Here is a 24,061-nt window from a genome sequence, read left to right as displayed (position 1 = left end):
ACACAAATGTATGCTTTTATATAGCTATGTTCTGTGACATGTATGTGTGCTGCAGGGCTGGCAGTCGGGTTGGATCCAGAGGGGTACGGCAACCCAGATTTCTGCTGGATCTCCATGTACGATAAGCTCATGTGGAGCTTTGCGGGACCAGTTAGCGTCGTCATACTGGTATTGTGCTCTTCTGTGTGTTTATGTGTGTTGTTTGTGCCATATAAAGGATCTCTATGTGTCTTTGTATTTCTCTCTCTGTGTGTTTTGGATGTATGTGGCACATCAATGATGGTCTTAATTGGCATCTCTCTCTCTGTTTTACAGATGAATGGTGGGATGTTTTTAATGGTCCTGCGTATGACATGCAACCCCACTCAGAAGGAGATAAAAAAGCTGCCTGTGATGTAAGTCCAACATGCATGTATTCAGGAACATTCCAAATGGAAAGTGGGACAGAGGACATTATAAAATGTATTTTCATGAATATAGGTGGGTTAGTTTACCCAAAAATGAAAATTATCCCATAATTTACTCACCTTCATGCCATCCTAGTGGTATATGACTTTCTTCTTTCAGCCAAACACAATTGGAGTTATATTAAAAAATATCCTAGCCCTTCCAAGCTTTATAATGGGAGTGAATATTAACTGAGATTTTGGAGCCCAAAAAAGCGGGCTTCGCTTCAGAAGGCCTTTATTAACCCCCTGTATGGATTACTTTTATGATGGATGGATGTGCTTTTTTGGGGCTTCAAAATCTCAGGAACTATTCACTCCCATTATAAATCTTGGAAGAGCCAGGATATTTTTAATAAAACTCAGATTGTATTTGGCTGAAAGAAGAAAGTCATATACATCTATTCTATCAAATCTCTAAAAATAATTATTTTATATTGTGTTATTATAATATTTTATTGATAATAATAATAAAAAAATAACTATTATCATTGCTGTTGTTGTTTATTTTCCTGAAATTATAATAAGTTATAATTGTTAATGCTTTTCATCTCTTTATTCTATATTAATTCATTTTACTCTCTCTCTCTCTCTCTCTCTCTCTCTCTCTCTCTCTCTCTCTCTCTCTCTCTCTCTCTCTCTCTCTCTCAGTTCTACTATCCGCAGTGCCTTCCTCCTGTTATTGTTGAGTTCTTGTGTTTGGTTGTTTGGTCTTATGGCTGTTAATAACAGTGTCCTGGCGTTCCACTACCTGTTCATTGTCCTCTGTTGCGTACAGGTAAGTGTGTGTACTGGCTCTTACACATCTTTTTCTTTTGTGTGTGTGCTTGAGTTTGTCATTGTCATTTTTAGCCGTCCTATGTAATGTATTATAATGTTCTTCTCCTACTCGCTTGTCTCAGGGTTTGGCTGTACTGTTGGTTTTTACTCTCCTGAACTCAGAGGTGCAGGAGGCGTGGAAACTGGCCTGTCTGGGCAAGAAAAGCCCCAGTGAAGAACCCCAAAGACCTCCACAGATTACTGTTAGTGAACATAAACACATATATTAACATATGACCCCCACTCCATGCACAGTTACACACACACCCCTATATTTTAACCCATGGAGTGAAAATAAGCATGTGGATTTGTAACCAGCTCTATGTGTGCAGGGCCAAAACCCGTTCAACAGCGCCTCCCTGCTGGAACAGAGCGGATTACACCGGATCACACTCGGAACTTCAACTATCTCATCAGTCAGCAGTGCAAGGTCTGTCAACACTTCAATTTTAGATTCAATATTCTTAACATAATTTATATCTCAAAATAAACAAATTTTAAAACAAAGAAGGATTATGATATAAAAGGAATAACATGGTAACACTTTACAATAAGGTTCAGTTTGTTAACATTAGTTAATGCATTAGGTCTCATTAACTATGTTAACTATTAAAAGTTGTAAAATGTAATATGTTATATGTGAATTCATAAATTAATTGTTAATTCATGTAAATGTAATTATTGAATTTGAATGTAAACTAATTCATTATTTTATTCAGCACTGTCAAAAGTGACAGTAAAGACTTACATTGTTACAGAAAAAAATCTATTTTACCTTTCTATTCATCAAAGTATAGCGGTTTCCACAAAAATATAAAGCAGAATAACATTCAGCATTGAAAATAATACAAAATGTTTCTCGAGCAGCAAATCAGCATATTAGAATGATTTCTGAAGGATCATGTGACACTGAAGCTTGGAGTAATGATGCTGAAAATTCAGATTTGCCATCAAATTAATAAATATCATTTTAAAATATATTAAGATAGAAAACAGTTATTTAAATTGTTATAATATTTCACAATATTACTGTTTTAATGTATTTTTGATTACATAAGAGACGTAGTTCAAAAACATTTTTAAAAAATCTTACTGACCTCAAACTTTTGAATGGTAGTATAATTTGTAAAAAAAAAAATGCAAACTAAAAGAATTTTCACTACTAGTTTCAGGCTTTTGGACCTCACTAAATAAGAAAATTTTATAATTCTAAATTATAAATAACTGTAGATTATATATCACTATTTTATTATTTTACAGTTTACATTATTGTACATTGTATTCTGAACTGTGAAAACATGTAAAAAATGTGTATGTATCTGTATGTAACAAACTGAAAGCTTAAAAGCTGATGTATTATTTATGTTTTTGACAGGGAGAATCTCTTGGCACGGCAGACTCTAGAACACAATCTTGCTCACACAGGGGCCACTGACCTGGACGTTGCAATGTTCCACCGCAACGGAGGTACACTAACACACAATAACCTGCATGCATGTACGTATTCTCACGCACAACACTTACACACTCCTTAACTGCCCGCTATTCATTCTTTATTCGCTAGTGGCCATGTCTTGTGACAAATCTCTGTCAGAATTAGTGACGTTATCTCTTCTTCTTTCATTGCTCTTACTCTGTCTGTCTCTCAGGTGAAGACTCAGACTCAGATTCTGATCTCTCACTGGAGGAGGAGAGGAGTTTGTCCATCCCGTCATCGGAGAGCGAGGACAACGTGCGCCTGCGTGGACGCATCCAGCGACGCTTCAAACGGACTGGTCACAGTGAACGTTTACTCACAGAGCCCTCCCACAACGGTGGAAAAGGTACTGATATCATTGTTGCAGATGCCTATATTATTATTGATAGTGAAGCCAAAGGAGTGCAGAACATTAGTTTCATTCTTAGTTTCATGATGCCCAACTGTTAGTGTATGGAACTGTTTATGTGTCAGATCTGGATGGCAATGACCTGCTCTCCTATTGGCCAGCGCTGGAAGGTTGTGAGGCGCACTCTCTGCAGAAATGGGGCTCAGAACGCCGCCTAGGGGGCGACTACAGCAAGGACGCAGCTAATAACAACCAGCCAGATGCAGCGCTGACCAGCGGAGATGAGAATGGGCTCACACACAGACACCGCAAGGGTGAGGCACACGTTCGAGATGTTATCCAGTATTGGCCAATACCCATTCATGATGATATTTAATTTTGCATGCTCATTTTACCTATTTTTATATTCAGATTATCATCTGCCCTCATCTAATGTACACTTAAAGTTAATCTTTAAAAACTTAAAAAATCTTTAAAAGCTATGGGCCAGAGTCATAGTTATTGTTATATGTCAGAGTTATTATAGTTAACTAAAACTGAAACCATGGCAAAAAAAAAAGAAAAAAAAGAATGAAATTAAAATATATTTAAAAAAAGCTTAAAATGAGTAAGGTTGCCTGGACAATTAGATAAAAAAAAGTTAATGTAGTTTCACTTGATATACCAAAATAAAATTTATTAAAAAAGTATACAGACATTACAAAAACTAATAAAAAGGGCAAAAACGCACTAAAATAACTAATAACCAATTAATTACTAAATTATTAAAACTTTAACTAAAATTAAAATCAAAATATAGCGTAAGAAAATGGAAACCAATTCATAATGTTAAAACAAATCTAATTGTATCTCAATGATACTAAAAAACACTTTGATATTAGACATTTATTTACAAAAATTAGACCTTTTTTTATTTATCAGCTTATTTCCCCTATTTACCTTTAGATTACCTTTCTGTCATCTAACACTTACTTAAAATTAATCTTAAAATGTAATAACACTTTTAAATGTACACTTTAGCAAATCTCAGAATGAATATACATTTTCCATACTGTACATTATAATGTTGTGATGTCTAAATTCACTTGTAGTATTTAAAATGACAGATTTTAGCTTTTAGTGTTTGCAGTATTTTTAATTTATTGAAAAAATAATAATAATGGTATTTTAATGTTAAATATTTTAGAAATAAAACAATAATAAAATAGTTATAGACTTATTGTTATCAGCCAGAATTTCTATATCGATAGAAAGCTTAGAAAGCCGTACTAAAGCCCTCTGCATCCATTTCTCAGGAATCCTGAAGAATCGTCTGGGCTGCCCTCCAGCTCTCCAGGGCCTGTCTGCCGTGGGTCGCGCTCCCAGCGAGATGTCTTGGTACAGGACCTCCACGTTGGGTCACAGAGGCGTCCCAGCTGCCTCCTACGGTCGTATGTACTCTGGTACCGGCTCACTGTCCCAACCCGCTTCCCGATACTCTTCCCGCGAACACCTGGATTCACTTGCGCGACGACAGCGTTCCCGTGAAAACCTCGACCTGTTGCCACGACGACGCGAACTTGGTGCTGAACACCTGGGTGGGTCCAGAGAGAGGCTGGGCCCTGTTCACAGTATCCATGCCTCCAGGGAGGATCTGGTGGGCAGGGGGGGTATGGTGGGTTTAATGGGGGCAGAGGGTTCATTGAGTGGATCGAGAACACAGCTCAACACTCTAACGAGGCAACAGGCCTCTCGGGAGCACCTCGGAGGGGCTCTCATGAGCAGTCGGTCACGGGAGCAGTTGGAGTCTAACGGTGGAGCGCAGCCCTGCAGGGAGTGGCTGAGAACCCTGCCGCCCCGTCAGCTCTCACACCCCGAACCGCACCCACCCTCCTCACCCCCTCCGCCGATCACAGAGGAACCCCAAGAATCCCTACCCTCGCGCCGTGGTCGCCTAGACTCCGCCCCACCATGTAGGTACCCGTCATCTGCAGCTGCACCCGGAGCCCCATCCAGTCGCCCACCCTCCAGTGAACACCTGGATATCCTCTCCTCCATACTCGCCTCCTTCAGCTCCTCTGTCTTAACCCCGCCCCCTAACCCTGCCTCAGCTGGCCCTTCCCCTTCCCCGCCTCCTCTCTCTGCAACCTCTCAGAGCGTCTCTGAAGTGTCACCTGACTCTGAGTAAGTCCAGCCCATTTTTTTGTCTCACTGTGCGTCCGTTTATATTCCACATTGTTTTATGGTCATCCTTGGTTCTGCTCTCATAAAACTGATTAGTTCTCTCCTGGTAATGATATGAAGATGCAACTTTGTTTGCTGTAAACTGAAAATTCTATCATCATCTACCCATTCTCACACTTCACAACACTCATATGAATTTTATCCTGTGAAACACAAAAGGAGCTATTTACAAAATGTCAAAGGTGGTCTTTTCAATACAACGAAAGTCCATGGTGATCAGTTGCAAATTGTGTGTATGTGTATATATATGAAGAGTTCAGATGCAAAAGCCTCTAAGTGCCATCTGAAATTTTCTTCTAGAATGAGCATTTTTATCAAGCTCGTATATTTAAGTTCAGTAATTTCACTTAAGTGACAATGAAAATAACCTATTAATTGTCATTTAAGTGAAATTACTGAACTTAAATATACGAGCTTGATAAAAATGATCATTCTAGAAGAAAATTTCAGATGGCACTTAGAGGCTTTTGCATCTGAACTCTTCACATATATATATATATATATATATATATATATATATATAATTTAATTATTTAATAATTAATCTAATTTAGATATTTATTTGTATTTAAAGAACATAAATTAATAATAAGCTAATAATCATTTTTAAGTGAGTTATTTTTAAGGTAGTTATTTACAAGTGATCAGCATGAAAAATGCTATAAAATAAAATATTAAAACAGTTAAAATATTATAAATGTATATATGAAATTATAATGTGTGTGTATATATAATGAAAAAAAAAAAAAAAAAATATATATATATATATATATATATATATATATATATATATATATATATATATATACATACACGGTATCTCACCTAGGGACACTAAGTGAGCTAGGACTGCCTCTGGTGCCCCCTAAAAAAGTATGTACATGACGTTGACATCTTTTACTTTTGTCTCTTTGTAGAGTTAACAGAAGTGACGGACAATCTTGATGATTCCTTCACAGCCCCATAATGCACTTATGCAGATGGGCTCAAGAGAATCACAGGACATAGCCAACCGGAGCAATCAGGACTCCCACTTCACCCTGGAAAGAGTTCAGGGCATGAGAGAGAAGTTGTTCATCAAGGGCTTGAGATATCACCCTCCCGAGAACAGATAGGAAATCAAACCAGAGGTGATGATTTCCATGATTTTCATTTGTCCAAACTGCAAACCTCAGATTTCAGACCAACAGCTGAGAGGATTGGTCAGAGAGAAGGAGAGAGAGAGAAAAAAACTGTACAGAACATTTTTATACTTTTGTATCTTTTTCATCAAAGAACAAAGAAGAAAATCTCTAGTGATGTTTTTGAAGATTGTGTGGATATGTGTTTAAGTGGGTAGGATCGAAAAAACATTTTCAAACCCATTCCGAGCCAAATCAGTCCCAAACATTCCCACTCCAATCTTTATATTCCAACATGTGTTTATGCAACAAGCCACGCCCACTGATAGACCGGGAGAGAGTCTACGAAGGAAAGGATTGGTCCATGTAAATGTGGAAGTTATTGGCCCAAACATGGGATTGGTGGGAAACTCCAGAGACAGTGATTGTAATCATAAAGAATTATGAATCAGAAGATATAATTGGACCATAATGATTGTCAATCAAGAGATTGTTTTCAGAAGGGTGACTTGATTGGAAGATTTTAGGTTGCTCTAAACACATTTCTTTAACAAACTCCAACAAACTCATGCTTGTATGAGATGCCTGACCAATTTCTGAAGTATTTTTGGCCAAACTGCTCTGAAATAATATTGAAGCATTTGTTGAAGTTTGTTGCAGCTGTGTGAAGAGACCTTTATTTAGTTGTGTTATTAGCCTGCAAGCATATTCAAGACTTATTTAAAACCTCTTTCATATCCAGACTTATCATAATTCAAATACTGCTAGTGCTAAGGGAAAAGTTACTCGAAGATCCCAAATCAGCTATTTAGGAGAAACTATTTAATCCATCTACTGTATGGTTTCTAACTAAGATACCTAAATATCTGTCTCTGTTAAGTATTGAATATACTTCAGAGAAAGGAACATTGTGATATGAGTTAAATACAGTAATTAAGGTAATATCAGGCTCCTGTTTAAAAGGGAAATCATGCTTCATCATATGACTTTATTTCTTTAGTCATAGTATTACCATGAGTTTTGCCAAAAAGAGTGCCCTGTCACCCCTTTTATACCTCTTACCCGTCATAAAGTGCTCTAGTACTTTTTCTAATCATGATTTTATATTTTATTTATGACTGCATAACTTTATCTTGTACAGACATTAAATTAATTTATTTTATTTATTAATATTTATTGAAATTAATTTCTCTACCATAATCATTGCCGGAGTGTTTCTAAAGAAGTGCGTGTGGGAGTTTTGTTTTTTATAAGAGCGAGATTTCATCTGTTTCAAATGTTTTATGTGTGAAATTTTTGTATATGTTCTGTCTGATTTGTCCCCCTCCTCTTCTGTTCACAATGCATTCTGGGAAAAGAAATGTCCTCTGTCCATCAGAGAGAGGGAGAGAGAGTGGTGAAAGACAATGATTGGGTGGAAGAGAGAAAAGGGGAATGTATAATGGCTCAACATGTTTATTATAGGACATGTTGTATCGCTTTTACTCATTGGGGGGTTATCAGAAAAAAATCTGCTACCAATGGGAGTTGAAAACGAGACCCGTTGGGCGTCAATAAAAGAGTTATCGCTACCATGCTTCTGTATGTTGTCGTTTTTTTGAATATTCAAGACAAACACTTCTTTAGTAAAAAAAAGTTTAACTTGTTCATCACATTATACATAGAATTTCAATTGAATCAAATGAAATTACATCTACATGTAAATTTCAAATTCGATAAAAAAAAATCTGTTTTTACACTAGTTCTCACTAGTTTAATTCAGTCTAACATTTTGTTTCACTGATTAACACACTCCATTTCCAGGCTACTATTGTAACATTCTTTAAAGGGACAGTTCATCCAAAAATGAAAGCGTCATAATTTACTCACCCTCATGTTGTTCCAAACCGGCATGACTTTATTCCATGCAGCGTAGAGCATATGGGTTTGGAACATCATGAAAGGGGGTGAACTATACCTTTAATTATGCTTTTTCATAACTTGAAAAGGACAGAGAGATCTGCCAAATACTGTATACTAAGACATGAACAACACTAAATTCAACCAGTCCATGAGTAGGAAGTCCATTTACCAGAAGCACTTGTTTACCTGAAAAAAACCTGCATAGTATAAATGAGCTACAGTAAACTGAATCAAATGATTGGTCCTGAAACACTGTCCTAAAACGTTTAGACCCAAGGAAGGATTCTGGTCTGGCAATAGCCTCTTTCTCGCAATTGCACTCTTATAAATTGACTTTTTTCCTCATAATTGCAGAATAATTTCCTGCTATTTAGACATTATGAATCACAATTGCATCAAAAGGGGGCCTTGCAGGACCTTAATCCATCCTTGGTTTGATCATGATAAAATCATCAAATTAAAATCCTATACAGTAACATTAGAAATCTCATTTCAATGAATTTCCTCTTCCCATCAAGCAGGATTGAATATCACTAATCAATTCCAGACTATGTGAGGGTTTGGGGCCGTTCACACACAATGTATTTTTTGACGGACGTGTTTGGACGGACCGTTGCTCTCGTGTCTCGAATATTTAGCTGTCTCGTGCATGACATGGCGTTCTAAAAACAAGGCACTCAAGATACAAGTTTAACTTTTAAATAACGCGTCTCTAGACCTTGCATTTTCTTGTCATAGTACTCTGCGTCTTGCATTTTTAAACACTAAGACGCGTTCTGTGTGAACGACCCCTGCTGCGTTCCATTCAACTCAGAAAGTCTGAACTTCCACAACACTTTCGTTTGTATTATATCACTCAAACATGACACTCAGTGAGACACACAGTTCGTGATAAACATCTGAGTGTCAGGCCGTTAAAGTGCTTTTAAATGGATAATTAGCTCAAAAAGGAAAATTCTGGCGTCATATTCACCCTTATTTTGCTCCAAATCTTACAGAACACAAAAGAAGTTCTGCGGAACACAAAATATATTTTGCGAAACGGAATGCAGCACCAGTGTTAATGAGAGAGAGGATAAAAGGAGATGAGATTTCTATCTGCTAACGTTACTGGAACGAAGCCCGTTTGAGTGAATTCCCCCATGATACACATGGTACATTCCTAAACACCAATTAAGTTTAAAAAATATATTGTTTTGTAAATAAACAACATTGATAGAATAATAATAATAAAAAAAGACTTTCCAAATGAAAGTAAAAATAACTAAGATGTCATAAACATCTGTGTTCATGTCTGTGGATGTTCGTTTTCCTCGCTGTCGCTACTGGAGGGCAGATAATCCGCGCCTATCTTCCGTAGTTTGGCTTGATAATATCTCTTCTTGGCCCGTGCCGCCTTCTCCTTCTGTCTCACTGCTTTCCTCTTCTCCTCCCACACACACTGCTGCAGCAGCAACAGACTCATCGTCTGCTGATGCTCCAGCTCAAACAGTTCCTGACGACGTGCCTCCCATTTTGAGTCTGAGGTATAAGAGTCCATCGGCGGTAATGAATTCTCAACTGATCCTCTGGCAGGAGCACGTGGCACCGCAGGCTCTCTGTGTATCATATCAAAGTTTGCACCCCTAGTCCCTGATCCCAGCCCTGAGGTGCTTCCTGCAAGGGTTGGGTAGATGAGGGAAGGACGACTGGACCTGGAAGAGACTGAATGTGAGCAGAGAGGAGAGGACACAGTGCCAGGAGGAATCCCAGAGTTGAAAAGTGGGTGAGTAGGTGAAGCCAAACCAAGTTCAATGGCTAAGTTCTCCTTGCTGTCTACTTCCTGTAAAAAAAAAAAGAAGTTGAACAGCAACATAATTGCTGTACATTTGTGCAATAAGAGTCAAAAAGGCATGCAGTACATGCAGTAAACAGGAAATGTGCAGTGATTGCAACACTGGTGAAAATAATAGTGTATGGAATACAGAATATTATATAACTACCCTTATATATTTTTTTCCTTTGAACAATTATACATTTATTCTACATTTATATAATATTTAAATAATTATACATTTATATAATATATAATGATATTGACCAAGGCAGCATTTGATCAAAAATACAGTAAATAAATAATCATATATTTTGTGAAATATTATTACCATTTAAAATAACTCTTTTCTATTTTAATATTTTAAAATGTAATTTATTTCTGTGATGGCAAATCTGAATTTTCAGCATCATTACTCCAGTCTTCTGTGTCACATGATCCTTCAGAAATTATTCTAATATGCTGATTTGGTGCTCAAGAAACATTTATTATTATTATTAATGTTGAAAACCGTGATACGTTTATTTCTCAAAAATATATATATATATATAATTATAAATTTATATTCATTTTCACCTGTGTTGCAAAATGCATGTAAAATGTCGACCTGGTAATAACACTTGTACATTTTTTCTTGCCTTGTACATCATAAGATAGTCAATCATATTTTTTGTCATAAAATCTGCAATATAAAACATTTACAAAACACATTTAGCTTAAGAGGCATTTTAGCAATCATTTCAAGGCCGATTTCAGTCTTACATCATTTTGACTGTGGTCAGCATCTTCATGCTCACTCCCATTAGAGCCTGAAAGCCCCATCACTGCAAGAGAGAGAGTGACTCAATTAATCTCCTTCCATGTATAATTACAGAGTTGACAGCTGGGCAGAGGGGTAGTATTTCATCCTGTAGTAGAGATGACATGACTATTAATTACCTGCTCCAGGTGAGCCGCCCCTAACTGAGGCATAGCTGCCATCTCCATCTACCTCCTCCAGACAGGAGATCAGGTTTGGCACCAGGGCAATAACTTCTCTCTGCACCTGACAGAAGCACACACAACCACACTGAACATCTGCTACTAGAGTTCCAAAGCATATAACTGAATTACAGAAGCGTAAGAAATACTTCAATTTACCTGAGTGAGGGCAGACACAGGAAGCCCAGCTGCCTGCTGTTCCTGTCTCTTCTGCAGCGCTACACGACATTCCACCTTCAGTCGTTTCCACAGCGTCTTCAGAGACCCGATGCTGCTGGGGGGTCGACTAGGGAATGCCGAATTGAAGGCCTGAGCCAGCTCTGCCCATACAGCGTTCCGGTGCACAGTAGTGTTGGTGTCTTTCCGAAAGTCCTGGACTGTGTCCACCACCGCATGGATTCTCCGAAGCAGGAAAAGCTTTTGCTCCAGAGTGAAGTTTGGCATGCGGTACGTCATGGTGGTCAGCATGAGTGTATTTGTGTGTTACTGGGTACAAAGGCTTATACGTTGAGGTACTATGTGTTACTTCATTTATAGAAAATCTATAAAATCACTATTTGTTTTTATATTCAACAGAACAGTCTAGTTTAAAAACTGTAAGTGTTACATGTAGGCCTATAGTTTTACATGGCAACATTTGCAGTATCACAGTGTCAGTTTTTGAGTTTTACACTCCAGCATTACAGGAAGGTGAGGTCGGTTTGGTCCCGTTATGTGCAGTGTGCTTCCAGAGTTTCAGGTGCAGTGATATGTTAAACTCTGGATGCCACAGGTAAATATGAATGTGTGAGGTCGCTTGATCATCGGTGCTCAACGGAAATGCATCTGGGGTCCACCTGATGCGCAAGGGGTCACCAGGCACACATGTGAAGTCTGTAATTCAGCAGACAGAAAGCAAAATGAAGGGACTAGTTTTTATAAACTAGACCAGATTTTAATATTTGCTCCACCTCTTGCAAGAATTAATGAAACATTTGATCTTTGGGGGGGGGGGAACCCATGTGCTCCATATATTAATTTCTGAGAATCGGTTCTTTTGAACTGTTCGTTTCAAAGAACCGGTTCATTAAAAAAAAAACGTTCAGCAGTTCTTCAACGTCGTGACGTCGTCGTTAAAATGTAGGAATATAATGCCGTTTATAATTTGGTTGTATATTTCTTTCTTTTTTCGATTACGTTTTGTTAATATTCATTAATATTCATCGTTAATCTTCATTGTAATTTTATTTGTCCAAGTTTTTACAACTATTATTCAGCTCATAAAATTAAATTAATAAAAAAAAAGTAATTTATAAACTAAATGTAATGTGTATTTACAATGTACGGTAATATTTGTTTACATATCTTGGTTGAAAATAAAGTTTTTGCACCTTTTTTCATTTGAAAAATTAAATTTATTAAAACCAACTCGGTTTCGTATGTGTTGATAATAGGATAAGTACAGTAACTATACACATCCATCCAGTTTTATTTATAGCAATTCTAGTTATTGAAGTAATATAGCTCAAATCCTATGCTTTCATTCTCGGCTCGTGTCTTGACTCATTACGATTCAGTCCGGTTTTGTGAACCAGTTCACAAAACCGGACTGAACCGATTCATTGCATCGATCAGACTCAAAAGAATAATTCGTATAGGAATCGCATCGCTATTAATACACGCAAGAGAACGAACAAAGCAAAAACAAGCTTTTAAATCCATGACTTGTCTATTACTACAGGTGCGGTTGGAGCAGGCTGCATTTTATTTGAATTATTATAATTACGAATCCACTGTGTGGTTAGCCACAGCGCTAAACCCGAGCATCGCACTACAGAAGTAAACCCGAGCTGCGATGTAAGACTAACAGCTAGAGCTCACTGTTCTTAATGAAGCTCTCGTGCATTACACAACCGCTAATGACAAACTGATATTATATTATTTATATTGACCCTACTTACATGCAATCATCAGTCTGACGATTTTATCCCGAATATATTACACTTTGTCCCCACCCCCTGGGTTTAAGCGGTCCGTAAGAAATTTAAACAACAGACTGGAGACACATGCGCAAAAAGACGCTCCGGGCGTAAAAAAAAAAAAAAAAAAAAAAAAAGGCAGTTCACCCATTTGTGCATTTCATATGATTTGTATACCATTCTCATGAGATCTTTTCAACACATATGGTTTGTGCATCAGGCAAAATATACAAATCTACGCGTTTTAACAGTAGAAAGCGCAGGACTCGTTTCATCCAATTGACCGCCAGTGTGGTGCAGTCTGTGCAGTATTGAACAGCGCGATTGGACGCTGCGCGATGTCAACGAGGAAGCGAGAAACACATGCATGCAGATTGCAGAACGAAACATGTTGGAACAGAGATGCGACTGTGCTGTGTATGGCTACTGGATCTAGTATGAAAGGAAAATACACAAGTTTTCCATTTCACCTCCTCTCAAAATAGAGGCACGATCTCTACAGTAAGTGAAACGGAGCTCGATAGAGGTGTTGTTATACGATGATAAAAACATGGAGATTATCCCTGCTGGAAAATACAATGGTACCGTGTCCTGTTAAAAGGTGACTGAAGTCATACTTTCAATAAAAAGGTAGCAAACAGGTACAAAACCTACTTTAGTAGTTATCTTTTGGAATGTGTACGTTAGCTGTTCATTTAACAAATTAAACTTCCCATTTAAACCAGTTAATGATAATGTTAGACCAGCTAATGACAAGACTGGACCATTTTGATGAATCTCTGTCCAGTTAGAACCAACTGTCATGTTCCAAAACACAGCAACTAACAGGGTAAGATTAGTTCTGTTCACTTACTCAGTTAATGGTGTTTGTTTACTTGACATCACCTTAATAATCCTACACTTTTGTCAGCTGAACCCCTCTGACCTAAAATGTTTACCTGAAGTATGTTCACGGTTCAGTTATTAGACAAACGACATGAAGGTAAGCATAAAAAAAGAATAATTTTATAATTAACAAAAAATATTTTTTTAGTCAGGGTTTTATTATAATTTAGAAAAATAATATAAATCTCACCCACTCACTACTTAAAATCACAAAATAAAATGTTTGTATATGATTTATATATATATGGAATAATTGATTATTTCATTTTCTTTTCTTTTTTTTCATTAGCTTTTTATGACCTCACAAAACCCTGACCCAGATGAACACTTGATCAGAGTGAGAATGTAGCCCTGGACTGATATAACTACACTGATTTGATCTGATAGTATTGTAAAGGCCATTGCGAGCATTATGTATTTATTCTCATTTATTTATTTATTTGTCAGTGACTTCTGCCATGTGAAAAACTTCAGGAAGTCATACAGTAATGAAAAATGCTGTAATATTTTTGTCGTGCTCCAGAAGTCTTCAACCTGTGGGGTGGACCGAGTGAGATGGCATCTCCTGTGGGGTCTGCTGTGATGGAGATTGCTGTGCTTGTTGCTCCAGTGACTGCGCTGGAATTCCTGGGGGAGGATTTCTTGTTGACAGGTGACTGACATTCATTCTTTTAATGAACAGGTAGCAAATCATCAAACTAAAAATCCAAATGCATAAAATTATGCATGATATGACTCATGGGTCATTTTGAGGTGGTTTCTCTCTGCAACCATAAGTTTCTCCAAATGTTCTTGTTTGATCTAGTTTACATTTATTTAATCCATTTGGTTAACATTAAAAACTATAATATCCTAAGTAGTTAGAGACTAGAAGGTCTTTAACCCCTTAGCTGCCACCCCCCTTTTTGAGAATGGACATTAAAATGCACTATTCAAGCTTAAATGGTTGTAATTCAAGAATGCTTTGGAGTATAGACCCAAGTTTGGTCTTGTTTTAAAGGGAAAAAATGCAGATTATTACTGAGGTGAAAGCACTTCAAAAAATTAAAGTATGAAAAAGTTATGGAAGTTTAAATTTACATAAAATCAAAAATAATTTATTTAATATTTTTCTTTTATATAAAATATATATTTTACAAAATATGTTTTACAAAAAAATTACTATAAAATCAAAGCCATATATCTAACCAAGTTGTGTTCCAAATTTGAAGTTGATATCACAAAAATTGAAGTTCCCATGAGATTTTGTTTAGGCGTATTACCAAAAATAGCCACCGGGTGTCATTGAATTCCATTGAATTTAACTGTATGCATTCTACCATAACAAATTAATAAATTTCTGTCCAAATATCACTTCTGTCACAAAATATGGAACCTTGAGACTCAGACCTTTCTGACAATATGTGTTTTGTCAAGATTAGAAAATATTTTGATCATAAATTATGAAACATGACGACGCCCAAAAGGGGAGGAGCCTGATAAAATAATTTAGAGTACCGTTTCTATGGTAACACAATGTCCAATTTCAAAACAGTTTTCACAGGATGAATTCTGAGATCGTAAGCTTTCAAATGATACCTAATTTATGATAACTACTAAAATATGTGATGTAATAAAAAAGGCAATAAAAATATAATATTATATTTTAGAGGATAATATGTATATTATACTTTTTAGAGGATAATATTATTTTATTTTTATTTTTTATTGACAAATACTAGATTAAATGTTTTATTATGAACTTTTAGCATGAAAACCAAAGTTTCAATTATTAAAAGTGTGTGCGTCGACTTTTTGTGACAAACGCCAGAAACGCCTGTTATGATGTAGATTTTTTGAGGTGCGCTCTTGTCATAAATTGATCTATTACTGTTCCTGCATAAATTGTAACAAAAAACAGTGCTGAAATATCTATTAAGGAGTCTTAGACCTTTCCAACAATATATAGTTTGTCATGATTAAATTAGGATTTAATTGTAATATAGTGAAGTAAACTTAGGCGTCCCGTATACGGGACGGTGACAGTTAAAGTCTTGTTGTATTTTTATCCCGCTGTAACCTATAAATCATTCTCAAACATACCCATAATCTGCTGTAAACAAATATTGCCCTTACCTTTAGATTAAAGATGTAGGATGTCGATTCAGGGTCCTCGGCGGTGCCTCTAACCAGTTCAATCTTGAATTCGAATGCACTGGGCATTTAACAAAATAATACATTTTTCATTACAAAAATCATGAAATATTGATAGGGAAAAATTACTCTTAGACTTGTTTAAAAAGTTTTACGAATCATCACAACATGATTTTGTTTTATTTAAAAAGGTTCAGAATAATACAAAGGCAAAAATTCCAAAGGCAAAAAATAACATGAACACATGGTCTTCACCCGAAATTAGGCCCCGAAAAAAACACTCCAAGGCTTTTTATACTAACTCTGTTCTGGTCCACCTTTTAACTATGGGCTGTCATTCTAATACAGCTAATTCCCTTATAAGGTCGAACTTTGGACTTATCCTAGTCCTTTATTAACATAAGCTTGCAGAAGCACATATTCAAAATATCTATTTTCTTTTCACACCTATTTTATGCAGCACATACACAAAAGCTTTATTTGGCAAGTTTGACTATCGCAGCGATGTTCACAGTTCCCTTTAAAAATACATGTGGTCTTAACAATCTAAACATATTGAGTCCACATACATCTACAAACATAACACCTCTAACAATTACCCTTAAGTTCCCAGGCCAAGCTCAAACTAGGCTTTAAGTAATTTGAGCTTGTCCTGCAAATTCAACACATCCTCATTTGAGCAGTTTGTTTCATTTTCAACCAAAAAACTGTTTGCAATGTGTATTATTTTCCTATTTAATCAATCAACTTGTCTGATATTTTTTATTAAGTGCAGTGCACGATAAATCAGTCCATTTTTAGGGAGTTGAGCCTTAGTAGAAGATCTTTGCCAGTGCCTGTCTCTCCTCCTTCTCCGTCTTGCGAGTTCTCTTCGCGTTGTCCCTCTGGAGGTGTTCAACTATAAGATCGTCCATAAAAATCTCAACCTTGTCTGTTACGTTAACATTTCTTATTTCTGGGTCATTTCCATCCGTTACATTCAATGCATGCAGATAGTCATTAATATATACCATTTCCTCAGAAGAAGATTTTTCAAGGAATTTATCAGAAGAAGATTTATCAGAATTCATAATCATTTGTTCTCCAATATTTATTACAGCCTGCATGACAGAGATCAGAAGAGTTTGATATGTAGGCCACATATATGACAATATGAAACACCTTGTATACTGTTACCCCTAAGCATAGTTTTCATCAAACAATGGGTTCTGGAACTGTTTTTGTCATGTGATTTGGTATTTCATGTTCAATTTACTAGGACTGCACAAATAATTTTATGGCTGCTGCGATTAATTGTGAAAAGTATTGATAACTTCCCACATAATTCTGTTTCTATGTTCTTGCAGTGATTAAACAGAATCCAAGACATGTCTGTTGAGGAATGTAATGGCTATAGAATAGCCTGTATATAATAACATGTAATGCATTCTAATATTCCAATATTGCTTTTCTATAATTTATGCAAAAACAAAACAAAAAATCATGCTGCTAAGGGGACCAGTGTGACCATTTATTCTCAAATTATGTGCATATTCTGCAAATGATTAATGAATATTTAATTAATATACTCATCTTTTGCACTACCGTGGTAACTTGCCATTAAACCTCATTCTCAACCTTGTTTTTTGCACATTTCTGACTAGTTGATAATTTCTCTGTACAATGCACCTTCCATATTTCTTCTGCTTGTCATTTGCACTGAACTGGTCTGTACCTTCTTTACCTCATAACCTCAATTTTTTTTATAGAAACAATATTTTATTGTAAATTCTATTATTGACATTTAATAATAACAACTACAGTATCAAAAGAGATTGACAATTGTGTTTGTATGTTTTTTTTTCTTTAAAATGTAGACCTAATATGCTCATGTCTCTTTATATAATTGTTATTTTCTAGTTCATAGCCATTTTTTATTTATTTATATAAATTCTCATTCTGCAGTGTTACCTGCAATAACAATTACAGGACTTCATGCAAAAAGTTCAGCCTATCCACCTGAACGCGGAAGTCTCGCCCAACTCATGGCAGAATTATCCTTTACATTTCGTATTTATTAGTGTGTTTACCAAGCTGTTAATGTAACATTTAACCTATGAAAATGGGTTTTAAAAAAGCACATGGCAACATAGTACTATCACTTTAAACTGTCGCAATGCTTTTAACTTAAGTGCTGCAAGCCATGCTTGTTTTCTCTTGTCAATTTTTGGCAGAAAATGCAAGGCGTATGGCGCCGTATACGGACATTCTTTTCTGAACTGCTGGTGCTCAAAACACGTACTTTCCAGGAATTTCTTTAGTTTATTGCTTTTGTTGTGGCAGTCAGCAACAGCGCAGTTTAATCCTGTGCTCATTTTAATTTTTTAGTAATGTTTAATTCAGTCGCTCTTTTTACCCCATTTTAACAATGGGTTCCTATGAAGACTGGAACAGGACAGCATCCAAACGGAATATAGAATACATAATGGCGGCACTCAGCGTTTGCTCAGGAAAAAGGTGTATTTCAGTTTTTTAGAAGCTCTGATAGTAACTGTGTGCAGCTACCTCCTGTGCACTAATTTTTTTTCCTTGCCCTAAACAACAGTCAGTATTTTGACAAAATGGACAGATTCCTACTTCAGCGAAATATGAACAGGTGGTTTCCAAAAGTGACCACTGCACCTGTAATAGTCAAATGGGCTAAGCCAGAGGCTCCATCTTTTGACAAAGAGAGTCTTGGCTTTCTTCCTTTGCTGAATTTCATTCCTTTATTAAAAGAAAAAAGTGCTTGAGAAATGCAGAAATGTCTCTCAATATTCATAATGTGAATTTATCTCGATAAACAAGTTATTAATTTGATTCTTTCCTGCAATTGTGTCATTTTTGTTTTTTAGGTGAGGGACCAATCCTCTCTGTTTACAGTCTTCAAGCATCTACTAAAAAATGTGCATCTTTAAATGTTCTCCATAACTACCGTATCCATGGGATACGACCTGTTAGAAAACATCAGTCTGGAGGTAGTCAGTTCAACAGTGTAATGGACAATGACGAGGAGGAGATAATTGTTTTTGGAGGAAAAGGAGTTCGGCTTGTCAGTTTCAATTCTGCAGGACAATGCCTGAAGCTGATTGGTCCACTCTTGGAACTTCAAGACTGGGTGCTGGACATTCATTGGCTAAAAGCACAACCCCACACATTGTTAGGCATAGCCTTGGCCCACAATGCCCTGCTGCTCCTAGAAGCAGAATCTGGTAACATTCTCTCCTTCTATTCTTGCGTAGAGTCCTGTCTTCTCTACTCGGCACTTATGATTGGTCCAAATTGGGACTCTTTAGTGCTGGTGGGTGGGACTGTTTTCAACCAGCTTGTGCTGTGGAGGCCCACAGGGACCAAACCCAGCGGCCAATCCCAGGTGGAGAGACGTCTGCTGGGCCACAGTGGAGTAATTTTCAGTCTTTGCTATCATCTGAAATCTGGGTGGCTGGCGTCTGCCTCGGATGACCGCAGCGTTCGTTTGTGGAGCGTGGGCACATTGGGTGGAGATGCAGGTTGTGGAGAGGAAACACCAACATGTCTTCGGGTTCTTTATGGGCACCAGGCACGGGTCTTCTGTGTCAAGCTTACACCCAGCCGTGTATTCAGTGCAGGAGAAGATGGAGCGTGCCTACTCTGGGAATGGGGAGGTGAGGGGAAAGTGGGATATACGTTTAAAGGACATAGGTCTGGTGGAGTGAAAGCTCTGGCTGTCAGCGGGGGAAGTATAGGCTGTAGAGAGCGATGGATGGCTACTGGAGGGGCAGATGGTGGGGTGAGAGTGTGGAGAGTGGCAGAGGAGAAGAAAGACAGTAAGGAAACTCAGGCAGAGACTCAGCTGGATCTGGAATTTAAAGGGCAAGGTTGTCCAAAAGTGGTCCGATTAGTGGGTGAGGACGAATCAAATACAGTTCTGGTCTGTACTGATCAAGGAGAGGTGTGCCTTAGTCAGGGTGACACCTGGGATGTCATCTGGCAAGGAGGAGCAGAATTCCAGTCATATTGTGTGATGGAGATCACAAGCATCCAAGTCCAGAATTCAAATTGCACTGTGTGGGTGTGTGCAGTGGGTAATCTGAACGGAGGTGTCCAAGTGTTCCTTATAGGGCAGCCAGGCGTGGGAGTCTTGCTAAAAGCTGGACAGGGTAAAGTTCACTCTGTACTTTGGGTCAAGGGACTGTCTGGAGAGTCCTGGAGTTGGTGTCTTCTGGCTTCAGGCTCTGAGGGATTGGTGTACCGGTGGGCAATAAAGGTGATGGAGGATGAATCAGGCCTGCATATGAAAGAGGAAACTCTTCTTCCATTCCTGCTGCCACCCTGTGCCAAACGCTGGCTGACTGCTGCAGTTACCTTGCCACAAAAAAAAGGGTCATACCTGTGTGGTGACCGGAGAGGGTCACTACTGCTCTATGCGGAAAGAGAAAAGAATGACACAAGAAATGGAGGAGAAAGAAGAATGGACTCACAAGATCAAGAAACCGAAAACCGGCAAACACAAATTGGCGGTCCTATATCTCCCATCAGTACCCTTTACGGAGTCCATGGGAAGCAAGGTGTGACTTCCGTGTGCGAGTATCATGACTTATGTTACAGTACAGGTCGAGATGGATCTGTAAGAATACTAACTGTTGAAGAAAACGTCCTGAAGGTGCGTAGAGTTCAGCGGGCCTGCAGAGGCATGGAGTGGCTGGAGAAGGTTCTGTTTCTTGGCTCGGATGCCCCAGAGGTACAAGGAAAGATGCTGAATGAGACAATTGAGAAGAGGAAGATCGATCAAGAGAGTGAAAGCGTAGCTGAGGCTCGGTTTGTAATGGTTGGCTTCCACTCTGTCCACTTCATTATATGGGACCCTCACCGACAAGAGAAGCTATTATCAGTTGTCTGTGGAGGCGGCCATCGATCCTGGGCCTACAAATGCCCGGTACACACCCACACGGATCCTCATGCACATGCAATCGGACATGGTACCCTTGTGTTCATCAAACACGGAGCTGTCATGGCATCACGTTCATTAGCGTCCACAGAAACCGATGTGAATGGACACACCCTGAAAGAGGGGCTACATGGGCGAGGCATCAGCTGTGTGTGTCATCTTGGTAGTCTCACAAAGATTAGAGAGTTGTCAGAACTTTGGGAGATTTTTGTTACCGGAGGGGAGGATACCACAGTGGGTGTACTTGCCATCAATCCACAGAGTGGAACTGTTAAAGTGCTTGCGGTTCTAACAGACCATATCTCAAATGTTCGTGCTCTGGCTGCCATCAGAAGAGAAGAAATGAATGAAAGAGGGAGAGGTGACCGGACAGATACCTCCTTGTCTTCTTTGGTGTTCTCAGCGGGTGGCCGGGCTCAGCTGCAGTGTTACCGGCTCTTGATTAGTTTGGATGAGCAGCAGGGTCAGCCGATCTGTCAGGTCACTCAAATAGCTGGCCATCGATTGGATGAGCAGTGGGAACGGAAGCGGAATCGACACAAGACCATCAAAATGGACCCAGAGACGAGGTACGTATGTGTTTGTCAAAATGCTCTCTACTTTCCAAGTGTGGAACTAGAGTTAGGTTTGGGAAGTTATTTGTCTTAAAGGGATATTTCACTCTAAAATGAAAATTCGGTCATCATTTACTCACCTTCATGTTGTTTCAAACATGTATGAATTTTGGTGGGGGGGGGGGGGTCCAGTGTTGTTTGATGGTTGGTAGTAGTTGTTTTGAAAATGTATGACCACCAGAGAGCGGACAATACAATGTACTCCCTCCCATTTACTGTGCAAATGCTTTCTCGTCTTTGCAGGTACATGTCTATGTCTGTGGTGCGTAATGGGACCGAATATGTTCTGGCTCTGGGCTGTAGTGATGGTGCAGTAAGGTAACTTGGTTTGAGATTAAAAACATATTAATTAAAATTAGTTTCATGTTTTAACATTCTGTGATTAATGCATTGAGACGGTGTGTGTTTTCTCTTTTAGGCTGTTCAGTGTGACTGAGAGTAATAGGAGTGTTGACATGCTTTGGGAGTGTTTTTACCATCAGAGGTGTGTGCTCAGTGTCGCCACCTACAAGCTGGAGGACTCCCAGGGCAGAAAGTAAGGAAATGCTGTACATTTATCAAAAACATTGTTATTCCATGTTTACATTATTTCTTACACTTATTTGCATTTGTCCATCACTTTCGGTCTCAGGCTTTTGTTGCTGTTCAGTGCCACTACAGATGGTTGTATATCTGTGTGGGATTTAACAGCAGTTTTGAACAGTAAGGCTGGTGTCAGCTGGCAGGGTGAGTCATACATACACCAGAACATAAACACTTTTTTGTTTTTTGATTATTTTTAATGTCTGTATATCTGTGTTCTTTGTTTTTGTTTTTTGCTGTGGTTAAGAAGAACTTAAAATGATGTTATTTGTTTGCATTTGTTATATATGTTAAAGGTATAATTTACTCTAATATTAAAAACTATCTTTATTTACTCATAATAATAAAACATTATTATTAGACTTTCCATGCAACTGTTTTACATACAACAACATCTCATAGTGACCACAGCTATTAGGCTCCAATTTTTATCAATTACAAACCCAAGAGCATTACAAAATGTTATGCATAAAAAACTGTGAAGCTGTCCCAAAACCCCACAGTGTTGGGTGCCATGAGGCACGAGTCTGGTAATAGAACTTTAAAATATGTTTTTGTCAATAATGATTTACCCTTTCTTTGCTTCAGGCCCATCAGCCCCTTTCTTTTCTATACCTGTCCATCAAAGTGGAGTCAATACACTTGCCTTATCACCGCAGAGAGAGATGGGGCAAATGGAGGAAAACATGATCTCATTGGCCAGTGGTGGAGATGATGGACAGCTGTCTCTACTGAGTATCAAGATTGATCAGAAAGAGCAGGAGAATGGAGGCATGTCTCTACAGCTACTTTCTCATAGGTCAGTGCCCCTGGCACACTCTTCCCCTCTCACTGGGCTATGTTTACTAAGCCCCACCCTATTGGTGTCCACCTCACCAGACCAACGCTTGTGTTTGTGGAGTGTGAACAGCGATGGCCTCCGCCCACTGAAGGTGCTGTTCTCACACACCGCAGATGCTGCTGGATTGTGGGCGTGGTTTGGGGTGGGACAAGAGGGAGGAGCCTGGGTGGTTATTTGTGGCCAGGGCTTACAATTGTTTCAGTTAACGGAAAGAGAGATGGATGAACCAAATGAAACTGTTAACAGGAGTGCAAAAGAAGAGGAAAGAAAGAAAGTGATATTTTCACATTGTGTTTCAAGGACATAACACTAAACATATATAACATATGTTAAACTATATAACATACATCAGCACTCTTTTTTATGATTTATAAATGAAGATGCCAAAGAATTGTAATTGTAAAGTTTGCGATTTTCAAATAAAGATCTTTTTAATGTCATATTTTTTACTGTGCCTGGGAAAGTATCTTGAGAAGACAATTTTATTTTCAATATGGCCTAACAATGAATGTCTATACAGCTGTACAGAACCAGTTAAATTTTGGACACGCGGTGACTGATTTTGTTTCTCATCATCCTACAGACATTTTGATATAACGGCCAGTGTTGTTGTTAACTAACGCAAAACTATTAAAAAACATTTTCGGTAATTGAAATAAAGCTGAAATAAAATACAAATTCAACATTTTGAAGTGGATCAAAAAGTTGATCAAAGTTGTCCAAGACAAGGACGGGTATTGTTCAAAATTCATGTATAACTTTGATGAAAGGTTTTGATCCACTTCAATGTTGACTACAGTATAAATATTTAATGAAAAACTTAAACTGGTCGTTGAAGTACTAAAATTAATAAAACTAAAAAAATATGAATTATTCTTTTTAAATAATAAAAATGACAAAAGTACATAAGATTACTAAAACTAAATTAAAAAGTGAAAATATCAAAATGAAAGCCAATTAAAAACATTAATA

The 24,061-nt window shown here is 37.8% G+C and overlaps 3 protein-coding genes across 7 annotated transcripts in view; 2 read left to right on the top strand and 1 right to left on the bottom strand.

Annotated features, from left to right (window-relative positions):
- celsr3 (cadherin, EGF LAG seven-pass G-type receptor 3) overlaps positions 1-8,009 on the top strand; it is a 49,920-nt gene extending 41,911 nt beyond the window's left edge. Inside the window, exons 27-36 of one of the 3 annotated variants that reach the window (XM_084087460.1) lie at positions 56-168; positions 316-395; positions 1,098-1,224; positions 1,349-1,468; positions 1,598-1,695; positions 2,641-2,732; positions 2,915-3,088; positions 3,217-3,405; positions 4,387-5,254; positions 6,232-8,009. In XM_084087460.1, the coding sequence (XP_083943586.1) occupies positions 56-168; positions 316-395; positions 1,098-1,224; positions 1,349-1,468; positions 1,598-1,695; positions 2,641-2,732; positions 2,915-3,088; positions 3,217-3,405; positions 4,387-5,254; positions 6,232-6,259 (1,889 nt within the window). In that variant the 3' untranslated portion in view covers positions 6,260-8,009. Of the gene's footprint in view, positions 1-55; positions 169-315; positions 396-1,097; positions 1,225-1,348; positions 1,469-1,597; positions 1,696-2,640; positions 2,763-2,914; positions 3,089-3,216; positions 3,406-4,386; positions 5,255-6,231 lie in introns of all 3 variants that reach the window. The other 2 variants (XM_084087461.1, XM_084087459.1) reach the window with 2 other exon arrangements.
- fsbp (fibrinogen silencer binding protein) lies at positions 7,563-13,210 on the bottom strand. Its single transcript, XM_084087480.1, has 5 exons — positions 13,072-13,210; positions 11,291-12,004; positions 11,090-11,195; positions 10,913-10,974; positions 7,563-10,159 (listed from the first exon to the last, which is right to left on the bottom strand). The coding sequence occupies exons 2-5, from the start codon at positions 11,597-11,599 to the stop codon at positions 9,626-9,628; spliced, it is 1,011 nt and encodes a 336-aa protein (XP_083943606.1). The 5' UTR covers positions 11,600-12,004; positions 13,072-13,210; the 3' UTR covers positions 7,563-9,625.
- On the top strand, positions 11,477-23,529 carry wdr6 (WD repeat domain 6). 3 transcript variants are annotated; one of them, XM_084087464.1, is made up of 7 exons: positions 11,477-11,578; positions 14,498-14,626; positions 18,981-21,621; positions 21,910-21,984; positions 22,085-22,201; positions 22,298-22,392; positions 22,837-23,529. In XM_084087464.1, the coding sequence occupies exons 2-7, from the start codon at positions 14,530-14,532 to the stop codon at positions 23,394-23,396; spliced, it is 3,585 nt and encodes a 1,194-aa protein (XP_083943590.1). In that variant the 5' UTR covers positions 11,477-11,578; positions 14,498-14,529; the 3' UTR covers positions 23,397-23,529. The 3 variants fall into 3 exon arrangements, with proteins under 3 accessions (XP_083943590.1, XP_083943588.1, XP_083943589.1); XM_084087462.1 differs by lacking the exon at positions 11,477-11,578 and adding an exon at positions 13,425-13,590; XM_084087463.1 differs by lacking the exon at positions 11,477-11,578 and adding an exon at positions 13,579-13,690.
- The last annotated feature ends 532 nt before the right edge of the window (positions 23,530-24,061 follow it).

This window comes from Abramis brama (genome assembly GCF_963993115.1).
Source record: "Abramis brama genome assembly, chromosome: 16".
NCBI lineage: Eukaryota > Metazoa > Chordata > Actinopteri > Cypriniformes > Leuciscidae > Abramis > Abramis brama.
The sequence above is the reverse complement of the archived record's forward strand: the minus strand, read 5'-3'. Positions and strand labels throughout refer to the sequence as shown.

What these genes read in the sequence shown, in the direction of transcription:
- fsbp (XM_084087480.1), bottom strand. Translation starts at nt 11,599, where the DNA reads ATGCTGACCACCATGACGTACCGCATGCCAAACTTCACTCTGGAGCAA. An exon ending in CTGTGTCTGCCCTCACTCAG is followed by an intron (nt 11,196 to 11,290) that starts GTAAATTGAAGT and finishes TGCTTCTGTCAG; the next exon opens with GTGCAGAGAGAAGTTATTGC. An exon ending in GGGCGGCTCACCTGGAGCAG is followed by an intron (nt 10,975 to 11,089) that starts GTAATTAATAGT and finishes TCTCTCTTGCAG; the next exon opens with TGATGGGGCTTTCAGGCTCT.
- wdr6 (XM_084087464.1), top strand. Translation starts at nt 14,530, where the DNA reads ATGGCATCTCCTGTGGGGTCTGCTGTGATGGAGATTGCTGTGCTTGTT. An exon ending in TGTAGTGATGGTGCAGTAAG is followed by an intron (nt 21,985 to 22,084) that starts GTAACTTGGTTT and finishes TTTCTCTTTTAG; the next exon opens with GCTGTTCAGTGTGACTGAGA. An exon ending in GAGGACTCCCAGGGCAGAAA is followed by an intron (nt 22,202 to 22,297) that starts GTAAGGAAATGC and finishes TTTCGGTCTCAG; the next exon opens with GCTTTTGTTGCTGTTCAGTG.